Source organism: Eutrema salsugineum, unplaced genomic scaffold (genome assembly GCF_000478725.1).
Source record: "Eutrema salsugineum unplaced genomic scaffold, Eutsalg1_0 scaffold_10, whole genome shotgun sequence".
NCBI classification, from domain to species: Eukaryota; Viridiplantae; Streptophyta; class Magnoliopsida; order Brassicales; family Brassicaceae; genus Eutrema; species Eutrema salsugineum.
In genome coordinates this window covers 1,797,511-1,811,670 of record NW_006256908.1, presented here as the reverse complement: position 1 = coordinate 1,811,670, position 14,160 = coordinate 1,797,511, and the positions used below count along the sequence as shown (strand labels likewise).

General features: G+C 34.7%; 1 protein-coding gene across 1 annotated transcript; it reads left to right on the top strand.

Moving 5' to 3' along the window:
• The first annotated feature begins 12,052 nt into the window (after positions 1 to 12,052).
• On the top strand, positions 12,053 to 12,688 carry LOC112081431. Its single transcript, XM_024147874.1, has one exon. The coding sequence runs from the start codon at positions 12,053 to 12,055 to the stop codon at positions 12,686 to 12,688; it is 636 nt and encodes a 211-aa protein (XP_024003642.1).
• Positions 12,689 to 14,160: the final 1,472 nt, after the last annotated feature.

The following is a 14,160-nucleotide window of genomic DNA, read 5'->3' as shown; positions in this document are numbered from 1 at the left end:
AGATAGTTGAGACAACTAGTGTTCCTTCTACTAACAAATTTATGGAAGTTGGTGAAAGTTCACATGAACTTTCACAACTTAGTGGGAGAGAGACATTGGTTGGTGATTCCTCTAGGGAGGAACCTCAAGAGTCTGAGTTACGTAGAAGTAACTGTGGAAAATTTCCTCGACGTGTTTTGAAATTGAAGGAAAAGCTTTTATGGTTGCTTTACATGACAATCTAGAGCCTAGATCAGTCCAAGAGGCTCTCTCTTGCCCAAATTCTGCTGAATGGGATGGTGCAATAGGAGAAGAATTAGAATCTATGAAAGTTAACCATGTCTGGGACTTGGTTGATCTTCCGCCAGAACGTCGAGCGATCGGAAACAAATGAGTTTTCAAGATCAAACGTAAAGCGGATGGATCCATAGATAGTTACAAGGCTTGTTTGGTAGCAAAAGGATATACCCAACAAGAGGGTATAGACTATGAGGAAACATTTTCACCTGTGGTGAGGTTTGCCTCAATTCGCCTTATTCTAGCTATAGTTGCTGGACTAGACTTAAAATTACATCAGATGGACGTTAAAACTACGTTTCTTAATGGGGAACTAGAAGAAGATATTTACATGCAACAACCTGCTGGGTTTGTTGTAAAAGGCTAGGAGCACAAAGTTTGTAAGCTCCGACGTTCAATATATGGCCTAAAACAATCTTCTAGGCAATGGTATCTTCGATTTCATCAAGCTATAACATCTTATGAGTTTACGATGATTAGTGAAGACCATTGTGTCTACGTCAAGAGCACTGGAAAATCCTTTGTAATTCTATCTCTTTATGTTGACGACATCTTATTGGCTGGAAATGATATGGAGTTTCTACTAACCGTTAAACAATGGTTATCATCTCATTTCGAGATGAAGGATATGGGAGAAGCTGATTACATACTTGGTGTTAAGATACACCGAGACCGTTCAAGGAAATTACTAGCTCTTTCACAAGAGTCTTACATTCGAACAATCCTTGAAAGATTTAAGATGCTTAACTGTAATCCCATTGAAACCCCAATCGCAAAAGGTGAAGGCCTTAGCCGTAATATGTGCCCTAAGACCAATGGTGAGAAAAGAGAGATGGAAAGAGTCACATACTCTAGTGCTATAGGCTGTTTGATGTATGCCATAATGTGAACCCGGCCGGATATTTATTATGCGGTTGGCTTGGTAAGTCGTTACCAGTCAAATCCCGGGAAGAAACATTGGATGGCAGTGAAGAGGATCCTCAGATACTTGAAGGGGACAATGGACTATTCCTTATATTATCAAGGAAGTGATTTATGCTTGACGGGTTATACAGATGCCGATTGGGCTGGCGATCTGGATGAGCGTAGGTCGACTTCAGGATATGCTTTCTTACTCAGTGATGATGCTATTACTTGGAGTAGCAAAAAGCAATCTTGTACAGCTTTATCCACGATGGAAGCTGAGTTTATTGCATGTTCAGCATCAGTTCAAGAGGATGTATGGCTAAGGAGGATCTTAGAGAGCTTACAAGTCACAACAGAGGCTTCGTTTCCTGTGACTATCCATTGTGATAGTCAAGCTTGTATCGCTTACATGAAAGATCCCAAGTATCATGGGAGGACAAAGCACATTGAAATTAAGAAAAATTTTGTTAGAGACATTGTGGCAAAGAAAGAAGTGGTCCTTAAGTACATATCTATGCATCGGATGGTCGTTGATCCATTTACTAAGCCCATTCCTAGAGATGTGTTTCTCGCACATGTTCGAGCTTTAGGTTTGCGTAGAGTTTGATGTATGTACTCATGGAGCTTTGCCATTTGACATTGTATTTGTTTTTGATATCTAATAAATATTTAAGGATATTTCAAACATTTTACAATGGTCTTTTTTTTAGTTTGCATACTTACATATAAATTTTGAGAAGTGTCCCCAAGTTAGAGATTGGTTCACTCACAGGAACAGTCACCTTAGATTTCTTTGTGAAAGGCTAAGATGAGACGTGATGAGTTTGGCACTAGTGGGAGCTTGCCTTATAAAACTTATCAATGTCGCCTTAATAAGAAATTAAGATGAGATATTTCTTTTAAAATATCGATCATGATTGTCCCAGAATCATGAATACTTGGCATAGCTGGATAAGTACATAATCAGGTGCTAGAAAGCGAGCTGGTAGTAGCTTGATCCATATAGCAATGTTTGGTTTATCCAATGGACTATACTCTCAAAGGAAGAGTAAACCGCTATAGCATGTGAGTCATACCACATGTGTTAATACGACTATATAGGAAGCAAGTGATTTTTTTTTATAATTCCTATCTCCTGCAATGTGAGTTCCTATAATTATATTTATGGTTACAAGGTTACCCTTGAACATTCGGCTATGTTTTGAAGGGATGAACTAATGATTGCTACTTTAGTATGTTTTTTGGACGGTGATGGAATAATTAGCCTTAAGGGACATGCTAGGAAAGCAGTTAGTTCAGATCCGATAGACATGAGAATTTGCTTTTTATATTGACATATGTGTTTGCTGGTCAGCCACTTGGAGTTTGTATATAGTGAACACTTGATGTCAGAAAAGGTCTAACGCATGCTTTGGGGATAAGATATGTTATGACTGATATAAAAGAAAAATGAGTTTGGGGAACAGCAAGACATGCTGAAATTCATTTTTTTTAGGGTTGTAGCTTGTATGTATCCATAACAGGTGCATAGTTTGGCTCCCAAATGCAGGTGTATTCGCAAGGGTCGCACAGTTCATTTGCTGTATGATTTCCGATTTACGATTCTCAACCTTAATCTCTAATACTTCTTCAATGCTTGTTATGCTCCCTATCATGTGCGAGTGGGAGATATTAGTTTATGATCGGTTTGCACCCATGATATGGCAGCATACCAAACCGGTTTTGATTAAACCAGCTGTTATGAGAAATTGGTTCTTATAACTAAATAAAGAGTTGTGACTCTTCAGATAATGTCTCTTCATTAAGTATATATATATATGAGACATTGCAGAGAAAATAAGGTGTCTGTTTACAACAGTTTGTAACTGTTGGTAAATAAAGAAATTACAGAGGAGAGAGAGAAAACGTTTTAGAGAGAAAAAGCTTGGGGAGATGAATTGGAAGGGCATTTGAACGGTGATAAGTGGTTAATTTCCATCTGTGATCTCTTCCCCGATCTCTGCGTCTGTTTTCAGATCATACCGAGTCATATTCATCGCTAAACCGGGCAAATGTATGTGTTCGGTTTAAACGCTTCTACATAAAACTCTTAGAATATGGAAAAAAAAAACTCCGATCAAATGATCAGAAGTATGAGTGGAAAAAATTCCACTTTATCTGAAAGATTTGAAAGAGAGAAGAGAGAAACCAAAATTTTTTTTTTATATGAAGGTCTTTTAATAAAAAAAGAATATTAAATAGAAATTAAACCTTATAGAGTATTGATAACTGTTTGAACAAAAAGCTAATAAAACAATTAATCTTATATATAAAATTTGGTTAACTCTCTCCAGTTGAGCGATACGCCAGTACTGAAAACGCCATATGTCTTTGCTAAATATTAATAAAATAAATAGTTAATCATATTTAAAACAAACATATTACAACACATTAAAAACATAAATAAATATTAATTTATATTTATATTAGATTGAAATTTAAATTTAATTTAAATATATAAAACTTAGAAATATTATATAATACAAGATTTTTTAAATGCACAATTCTATTTTATTTTCAAATGTTTTAAACTTTATTTACAAACTAAAAATATAATTAAATTTTAATGCAAGGGAAAAAATTATGAGACTGAATAAGTTAAAAAGTTTCAAATAATTTTATATAAAAATTCAACTAATAAAATTATAAAACACAAAGCATATTTAATAAACAATTAAAAAGATAAAAGTTATTAAAAATAATAATAAAAGATGGAATCAATAAAATATATATAACCAAAAAATTATAAATGGTAAACTAGAAAATTAAAAAGTATTATATTAGTAAGATTTATAAAAATAAAAAAAATATGAAGATCGAAGAAAAAATTAGACTATTTGACACAACTTGTGTAGAAAAGATTACAAAATAATGTATCATCAAGAAGGAATTAAAGAAAATAAAAATATTTTAAACAAAAATACATTAATAGTAAACACAAAATTCAATACAAAATATTTAATATATTAATTAAAACAAGATCTGCGCATACGCACGGTTCTCTCCTAGTACTCTTTAAAACATGTAGAATCGTATTCTTGGCATTCTTGCAATGCAAGTAAACAAACATACTATACGCAACTGATAACCTAATTATACTTGTTTAATTTTATGACTTTACATCCAAAAAGAAAGAAAATCAGTTTATTTAAACAGAAGTAACAAAATAAAATTGAAACAGATTTGCTTTAATACATATTTTTCCTTTTTGACTGACAAGAATAATCTATCTTTAAAACACGTGAATTTATGTAATTGAATTCAAATTTAAATTTTTATAATTATGGTTTTATAATAACTATCTTTTTATTAATAGAATGACCAGGTTATAATTATGTTTCTATGATCATGGTCATAATAATACTTAAAAAAATAAATACAAATTATATATAAATAAAAAAATAAATCTTTGTCACTCATTAAAAAATTAATATCTATAAAGCAATATAAATTACATTACAAAATTTGATTAATAACAAAAAAAATTCTCGTGCAGATGCACGGGGTAAAATCTAGTCTTTCTTTAAAACACATGAATTTATGCTGTTGAATTCAAATTTAAATCTTTAAGAATAATATAATTGGACAGCCAAAAAAACACAGTTATCGATATTTTTTTGTCAACAGAAAACCAAACAGTAATTATAACCAAGAATCTATTACCAGAAAAGAAAAAAACAAAAATAAATAAATCTACTATAGAAAAACCTAAATAAAGAGTGTAATGAGGAAAAAAATAATAGGGTAAAATAACGTAAACTTTGGATTTTGTACACATGAAATATGAAAGAATTTTAGAGTTCTGAACTTCTGATAAACTGTTTACACAAAAATAATAAACCAATTAAGCACACACACTTTCAAACATAAAGAATCGTGTTCTTGGCATTCTTGAAAGAAACAAACGTAACTGATAACCTAATTGAGTAAACAAGATACAGCCACCGTAGCTACTGAATAATAGGTCTAGATATATACTCTTGGGGCTTACTTAGGGCTATAAAAAATTGAAAGTATGAATGGGTGCAAAACTAAATCTGAAGGGATAATTCATTTAAAATATCATACAACTTACACTTAAATTTCTAAACTTCATGGGTGGCAGATATTAAGGTAATTCATTTAAGTTGCGTTCTCATGGATGTCCTTTACATTTGTAGCTATTCTGGTGATAAGGTTGGTCCTGGAGTAAAGTATATAGTTCAGTTGAATCGCCACAGAACGTAATCCAAACTCTTATTGTGTTACTGCGATTCTCATGACTTCTGCTTTGGTTTCTAGTGAGTTAATTATGGTTAAAAATTCTGAAAAACACGATACATCAGTTTACTGAGTCATGAATTAGATGTCTAAAAGATTTTACCTTTTCATTAAAGCTGCAAGCTTTACAAAATCCTTCCTGAGTCCTCTTAACCAAAATATTATTTCTTTACAAAATGTAAGAACTTTCAATCCCGAGAGAAGCCACTCTAGCTTTGACTGTTTGCTCGTTTGAATGTTTTAGGGAACCAAGGACAAGAAAAGAGAAAAAGGTTATAAGAAGGCTTGTGTTCGTATCTCAAACACTATGTCAAATCTATTACTTGCGACTACTGCTTAATGAAGTTAAAGGCGCAACATGTTTTGAGGATATAAGAACTTATCAAGGTGTAGTCTACAAGACATTCAAAGATGCTTGCTATGCACATGGATTATTAGACGATGACAAAGAATATATTGAAGTAATAAAGGAGGCCAGTTTCTGGTGTTCTGCTAGATATACACGCAAATTGTTTGTTATCATGATTCTCTCAAATAATGTAGGTTCAGTACTTGGAGTTTGGAACGCTTCATGGGAAATACTCTCTGAAGATATATTGTACCAACAAAAGAAAGTACGGAAGAAAGAAGGTATATATTTACCTATATAAACTTCTCTTAATATGTTCACAATTAAATATCTTTGAAATTTATTGTATTATTAATGACTCTAAATTCTGTAAATTGAACTTATACAATTAATTATACATTTTTCGTAGATTTGGTGCTAACAGAGGAACAGATAAAGAATTTCACTCTTTCGGAGATTGAAAAGTTACTGCGAACTCATGGAAGTACTCTTGCCAATTTTGACGATATGCCAAAGCCAGACGATATTGAAATTGATAAATTCAACAATCAACTGCTCAGCGACGAAAAGAGTTACGATCAGGAACAACTACGCACAGATCATATTAAATACATGACAATGATCACAGAAGAGCAGTTGTGTGTTTATAATGAAATTCTAAATGCTGTTCAAAGCAATAGAGGCGGCATTTTCTTTGTCTACGGCTTTGTGATAACACCGTATTTTGACCACTTTTATGGATTGTTTTGAAATACTTTTTCTATGTTTTTAATTGCTTTTAAGTACTTTTATTACGTTTTTCTAGTATTTGTAGGTCCAAGACTCTTTTCAGGTAACTTAGGGAAAAGCTTAACAAAATGGATAGAAAACCAGATTTCAGCTCAGAGTCAAACCGTCAGAAGTTCACCCCTGATTGAAGGCCTTCTCACCGTCTGATCCAGCTCAAATTTGGATACCTTAAAGATGGAAGTATCAGCTTTCCAGTGCACTTTACAGCTTGGCAATCCAACGGTTCAATCAAAAGATACGCGAAGAGCAAGATGTCCCGTAAACCAGCCGGCAAGCACTTCCACCCGCGGCCAACAAGCAATTTCCCGCGGTCAGGAGCATCCCGACCGCGGCAAAACACTCATTACCCGCGGTCACACTTGTCCCGACCGCGGCCATCAACCTCCGAGCCCAAAAAGCCCATTTCTGAAGCCCACATTTGGAGAAACCCTAAGTGACGTCCAAAGAGGTCTTGAGCACTATAAATACATGTCTTAGGAACCCTAAACGAGGAGAACAGATCACCACCGAAATATTTACTTCATACTTTTATTGTTTTTGCTTTAGGTTTTAGGGAGAGAGAGATTTGTTCTCTTGAACCCTTGTTCTTTCTTTTTCAATTTCGGTTTCTATTCTACTTCTTAATATTATGTCTTTGATTTCGTTCATTATGTCTGAGTAGTTTTATTGTTGGGATTAAGGGATTTTCGATGGGGATTTATATGTTCGATGAGGATTCCATGAGCTTTTGAGCCGAATCTTAGAGCCTTTTCTTCTGAATTCGTTTTTACTGCATGAAGGTAGCGTCATGAACTACAGTCTGATCCAGATGCTTGGTGACACGAAAGTGTTCATCAGGTATCAGATCTAGTTTGGGAGAGCAAAACAAACATAGGAGTGGAAACCTACATATGGGCGATTTGTGAATTAGGACGAGTCTTAAACATAATGCATCTCTTCTCTTCCAGGGCCAGAGTGGAAACCTACAGGTCAGGGTTGAGAGAGATAGTTGTCTATGATCACGACATTGGCGTATTCATACGTCCGCGACTCCAGTTCAAAAAATTTAAGCTAAGATCTTATCAAATTTACTCTCTAGCAATGTTTTGAATCGTTCGTACCCCTGAGAAAACTTCCCTGAACCCCAACGCTTTCTTCCTTATTGATTTACACCGTTTTTCTTTAAAGCTTTAGTTCAATATTGTCTTTCCTTTTTAGTTCATTTTCATTTAAGCATTAGAATATCCGTTTTTATCATTTTTAGTCATTTTCATTAAGTTTAGTTGTTACGTCATTTAATTCTCGTTTTCTCTTTTAATATTTCGTTTTTAGATTTTAAACACACTACCAAACCCCTACAAAACCGTTTTTGTTCTAGACTTCCTTACTTTAACTTATTTCAAAGGCTTTTTGCAGGACAAGATCCTCCTTCCCTGTGGATTCGATCCCTAAGTACTACAATCGATCAGCTGTGCACTTGCGGCTATTGATTTCAATTAGGGTAAAACTTGACAACCCTCGACACACACAACACACACAAAATCACTTTGGAGGCATAGACAAGACGTTTCTTTGGAGTGTTTTAGGCGCTGCTTTGAGATCTAAAGGTGAAGTAGTCCTAAATGTAGCATCAAGTGGAATTGCTTCATTGCTATTACAAGGGGGTAGGACAGCCCATTCTAGGTTTGGAATTCCCATAAATGTCTATGACAGCACAACATGTTCGATGAAATCTGGTACACATTTAGCAGAGTTGATCAAGGAAACAAAGCTAAAAGTTTGGGATGAAGCTCCAATGATGAGTAAACACTGCTTCGAGACACTCGACAGGAGCATGCAAGACATAATGAAATCTGAAGAACTTTTTGGAGGCAAAGTCATTGTTTTTGGGGGAGATTTTCGTCAGGTTCTACTGGTAATACCAGATGCCTGCAGAAATATAACAGTAATGGCTGCTTTGAATGCATAAAAGCTTTGGAAAAAAATGTAAGGTTCTACGGCTAACCAAAAACATGCGACTGCACACCGGTCTAAGTGAGAGTGTACAAATGATATAAGCTCTTTTTCAAAATGGATTTTGGAAATCGGAGAAGGAAAAATAAATGAGCCTAATGATGGAGAAACTGAGATAGAGATTCCAGAAAACTTATTAATTAAAGACTGTGATGATCCAGTAAAAACTATAGTAAGGGAAATATATGGAGAATCCTTTGCTAATAGAGATGACCCCAAGTTTTTCAAAGAACGAGCTATTTTGGCCCCAACAAATCTGGATGTCGAGAGAATTAATGAGTATATGCTTACACAATTAAAAAGTATTATTTCTCTAACAATATAATATATGTTAAAACGTCTTCTTTTTAAAATTTTGAATATCTCATAACTCTCTAATTGTATAATTCTATAGGTGAGGAAAGAGTTTATTTGAGCACTGATAGTATCGACCCACCGGAAAAAGTGGTGATTCCAGAAGATGATATAGATACTTTGGACACAGATTTTCCAAAAGATATTGTCTACACACAAGAGTTCCTTAACAACATCAAAATTTCAGACTTGTCTAATCATAGACTGCTTTTGAAGATCGGAGCTCCTATTATCTTGCTTAGAAACATTGACCCAAAAGGAGGATTATGCAATGGGACCCGGCTTATTGTTACTCAGTTAGCAAATCATGTTATCGAGGCAAGAGTGATAACAGGAAAATCAAACAGTGATGAAGACGAAAAGGTTTTAATCCCAAGAATGTTTGTTACTCCAGCCGATGCAAGATTCCCTTTCAAGATGCGCAGAAGATAATTTTCAGTATCGCTTGCTTTTGCAATGATGATAAACAAAAGTCAAGGTCAGACGTTGGAGAAGGTAGGATTGTATTTGCCAAAACCAGTTTTCTCACATGGTCAACTTTATGTTGCACTTTCAAGAGTCCCAACGAAAAAGGGATTAAAAATATTGATTACTGACAACAAAGGAGCACCGCAGAAAACCACAAAGAATATCGTCTACAAATAGATTTTTGCCAACATATAGACTCTGTTTTCTTCAAAATTACTCTGTTTTAGTTTAATCTTTTGTTTAAGGTGCTTAACTTCATTATTATTTAGGAGTGCTACACTATATATTATCTTTCATTTGATTAAAAATAGCTAACAAGAAAAAAACTAAGTTCAAATTCCTAACATTAGTCGACAAGTTAACTAGTTGAACAAGTTATATATAGTATTTTTCTTAAGGTTCCTAATGAAGCTATAAATACAAAACTAAGTTCGAAAAGAAAAAGTAGACGAAAAGGAAAACACTTAAAAAAATATTGTTTCCGGTTTCCGGTCATTGCTGTCCAATAAAAATATTATTATTAGGAATTTCAATTTAAATTCATCTGCATAGGAATTCAGGTTTTTTAAAAGATAAAAAGATATATTATAGGCACTCAAAAAGGGAAAATGTGTAATAAACCATATCTATTTAACTGTTTCAAATTTTAATATTTTTTTTATTTATCTTTAAATAAATCAAAACTGATTGTTTTTCTTTTTTAATTATGAAGTCTTAAAATAATAAAGTTTATCAATAAAAGAAAACAATTAGCATGTACAATAAAAGAAAATTAACAATATTTTTAAAAGAAAAATAAAAATAAAAATTGAACATTAATATCTATAGCTCTGTTTTCAGTGGCCGAAGGAAGATTCTATAGCTTACATCATGCTAAAACCGAAAACATTTTTATTTGTTGCCATCTGAAAAAGTTTCATTACCAAAAGCTCAAAACTGAAACAAAACCAAAGGTTTTCACACCAAAGAAAGTGTCAAAGAGTAAGAAAACAGAATAGCAAACAATTAGGAAAAAAAACAAAAAACAGAGTATCAAGAGTCCTAATGAAAACGAAAACATTTTTGTAGAGATAATATATTTTTTTTATAAACCCTATCGGTTGATCCGGTCAACCCGTTAGAAACGCATCGAAGTGCTACAGAGTGGACTAATTATTTAGGTTTAACAGCTCAACGACATCATGAGTTTCGAGCATACTTGGGTCAACAAGTGATGAGATCTATGAGATCCAGTGGATTACCATACTGTCAATCTCAGAATTTGAAATTCTTTTCGACTAATGTTAGGAATAGCTAGATCGTTTATTACTAACTATCATGTAAACTGTTTAAGCTTTAGGTTCAACCCCACACTTCCCACATAATTATGTTTTCTTTTTTAAGATAGATCAAACTGGATAAAATGGTGTAACACTCCATACGATCATGCGGGTGAGATAATAGATTTAAATCAACACAACTGATAAATGGTAGTTATCAAATGAGTAACATGTATATTTAGATCTCCATTCAAGATTTGTTGTCTATATTAAAAGTTTTATTAACAAGTTTTCTTTTAATTTTTCTGTTAACAAGTAATCTATCGACAAATGAAGATATAAATAGAAGAATATAGCTATCTACTCCTCTGTACACGACAAGAAACGAAACCCTAAGAAGAGAGATATATTAATTATATTAGGATGGAAATACTTTTTTCTTGATATTGAGATCATGTTTGTTTGCTCATTTGTTATTGATTTATTTAAATAATTCTTCTGGATAATTCATCAGAGACAAATCACAGGTGTTATTATATCCTTTGGAAAAGGCCACAAGACGCCTGAAAGAAAAAGAAAAAAAAACAATGGATGTCTCACATAAAGTCTAAAGCTTGAAGGAACCAAAACAAGTGGTCTTCTTACATTTGCAGCCACCAGCGATGAATTCATCAGAGTAGATTACATCAGATTCCAAAGAGAAGAAATTCTTAATCACCCAAGTGAACTTCTTTTCGTCAATTTGCTTCGGCATCGAAAAAGAGTCCTCGCAACCGAACCCTAGAGAGCCAGTGGCATACACCAAATTTTCATTTTGGTCCAATTTTTGCTTTGTCTCGTACATGAAAGTGACCTTGACCTTTGCCAATAGGCCTGAACAATCAGTTTAATATGGTAATTTGGTTCGGTTCGTTTGGCAAAAGTAATGTTGAAATAAACCGGGTTGACGATCTATTTTCCCATGGGAACTATCATATAGTACCAGATCCACACGGAACTATGACCTCGTTCTATATATCCATCATTTGAAAGTTAAAGATCTATATCCACACGAAGCAAAAGTTTGAATCCTATTTCCACACGGTTTAAAAGTTCGAAATCCCAAACCCCATTAAGCTCGGTTATAGGTGGTTTACTGTTTCCTAACAATCCTAAACCTTGTATAAACCAATAACGATCCGGATTATGACCTGATTAGCAATAATAAACCGAAAAAACGATTAAACCCAAATACACCTAAAAACCCACGATTCCCAACCCTAACACTAAAATCCCCAAATTAGAAAAATCCCCAAATCGTAGAACCCTAGAAATCAAATTCGAAAATTAAAGGTGAAGGAAGAGGTTGAAGTCGATTTTGATGGCGTTAGTCATCCGTCGTCAGCTTGGCGAAGACTATTTCGATGAAGAAGAAGTGGAGCAAGATGCAACTGAAGTCGAGAAAATGATTGAAGAATTTGTGGATGAGCCTCTAATTTGTCACGATGATATTCCAGAGAGTGATGACGAGGAAGAGGCAGCTCCGAGGAGGCCGAGACGGCGAACCTACTACATCCGTGGTAATGGGAGATTGTATCTCGATCAGACAGATTTCAAGGAGAATATCCTCGACTATGTGCTGAGAACTGGACGTAATTTGTCGCAGACAAGGTATGATAAGACTAACATATCATTTAAGTCTATTGGTGGTGATAAAGAAAGTGGAGGTTGTAAATGGCGAGTCTATGCTTCTACTCTTCCAAATGATGATGTGTGGAAGATTAGGATTTTTGTAGATGAGCATTCATGTACACCTAATGGAGATGTTGACATGTTAAAGGTTCCACAAATCGCTAGGTTGTTTCTTGATAAAATTAGAGAGGAACCTAAGTACTATATGCCTATGAATATTGAAGAAAAGATTAGGGAGGAGTGGGGAATTACTGTATCAAGGCCACAATGTCAAGCAGCTAGGAATAAGGCATTGAGGTGGATCGAGTGTGAGTATGATCGCTAGTTTGCCCGTCTCCGAGACTATGCGGCTGAGTTGCGTCTCTCAAATGAGCATTCTTATGTGGTTGTTGAAACTCTGACAAATGAAAAAGGTGAAGACGAGTTTAACAGGTTCTACGTGTGCTTTGAAACCCTCAGAAAAACTTGGAAAGCTACATGTAGGCCACTTATAGGAGTTGACGGCTGCTTCTTGAAGCACAAAATCAAGAGACGGTTATTGGTAGCATTAGGAAGAGATGCAGATAACGCCATATACCCAATAGCTTGGAGTGTTGTCCAAGCTGAAAACACTGAGAATTGGGTATGGTTTGTGAGGAAGTTGAAGCACAAGTTGGAGCTGAATGATGGTGATGGTTTTATTTTGGTTTCTGATTGTCAAAAGGTAATGTGTTTATGTGTTTGTGTGTTTACTAAGTACTGTATATGATGATAGTAGGGACTAATCTATTGTTGAATTGTTCATGTGTTTCAGGGACTGATCGCAGCTGCTCAGATGGAGTTGCCAAAGATCGAGTATAGAATGTGTGTCAGACACATCTATAAAAATCTGAAGAAGAAACATGCTTCTAAAAAATATATGAAGAAATACATATGGAATCTGGCCTGGAGTTACAATGAGGCTGAGTATAATCAGCGTTTGGATGAGATATTCAATTATGATGTTGGTGTTTTCAATGACGTGATGAAGATGAAGCCTAGGACTTGGTGCAGATTTATCTACAAGATGGGAAACTATTGTGAAGATGTTGAAAATAACTCCACATAGTTTTTTAATAGCACTATCGAGAAGGCAAGGTGGCTGTCATTCGTGCCTATGCTGGAAACTATAAGAAGGCAAGCTATGGAACGTACAGCCAAAAGATCTGCCAAATCTCATGCTCACACTGGTAAGTGTATTTGTGTGGTTGTTATACATGGTTTATTCTGTGCTTTAATTTTTTTGTTTGTGCTTGTCATTTCAGGGATATGCATTATTTATGTTACTAAGTTCCTTGCGAAGGAGTATAAGGTGGCTTCTCTTTGCAAAGTTAATAGAAGCACAAATGGAGACTATGAAGCAAGGGGTTTAGGAGGTTGTACTTACCGAGTGAACTTGGAGAAGAGGACTTGCACTTGCGTGAAGTTTCAAATTTGTGACATTCCATGTGAGCATGCATATGGAGTGATTCTGACTAAAAAACTCATCCCTGAAGACTTCGTTTACTACTAGTTCCACACTGCTATATGGAGGAGAAATTATGTGGATGGACTTGTACCTGCTAGAGGAGCACCATTTTGGCCTACGAGTAATGCTCCGGATGTCCACATTCCTCCTGAACCACCACAGCCAGGTAGAAAGAAGGTCACCAATGCAGACAAAAGAGGAAGAAAGGCGTGAATGAGTCTTCAACCAAAAAGCAACCACCAAACAAAAAAAGAATCATGCATTGTGGTATATGTGGCACAGCTAACCACAACTCTAGATGGCATAACAAG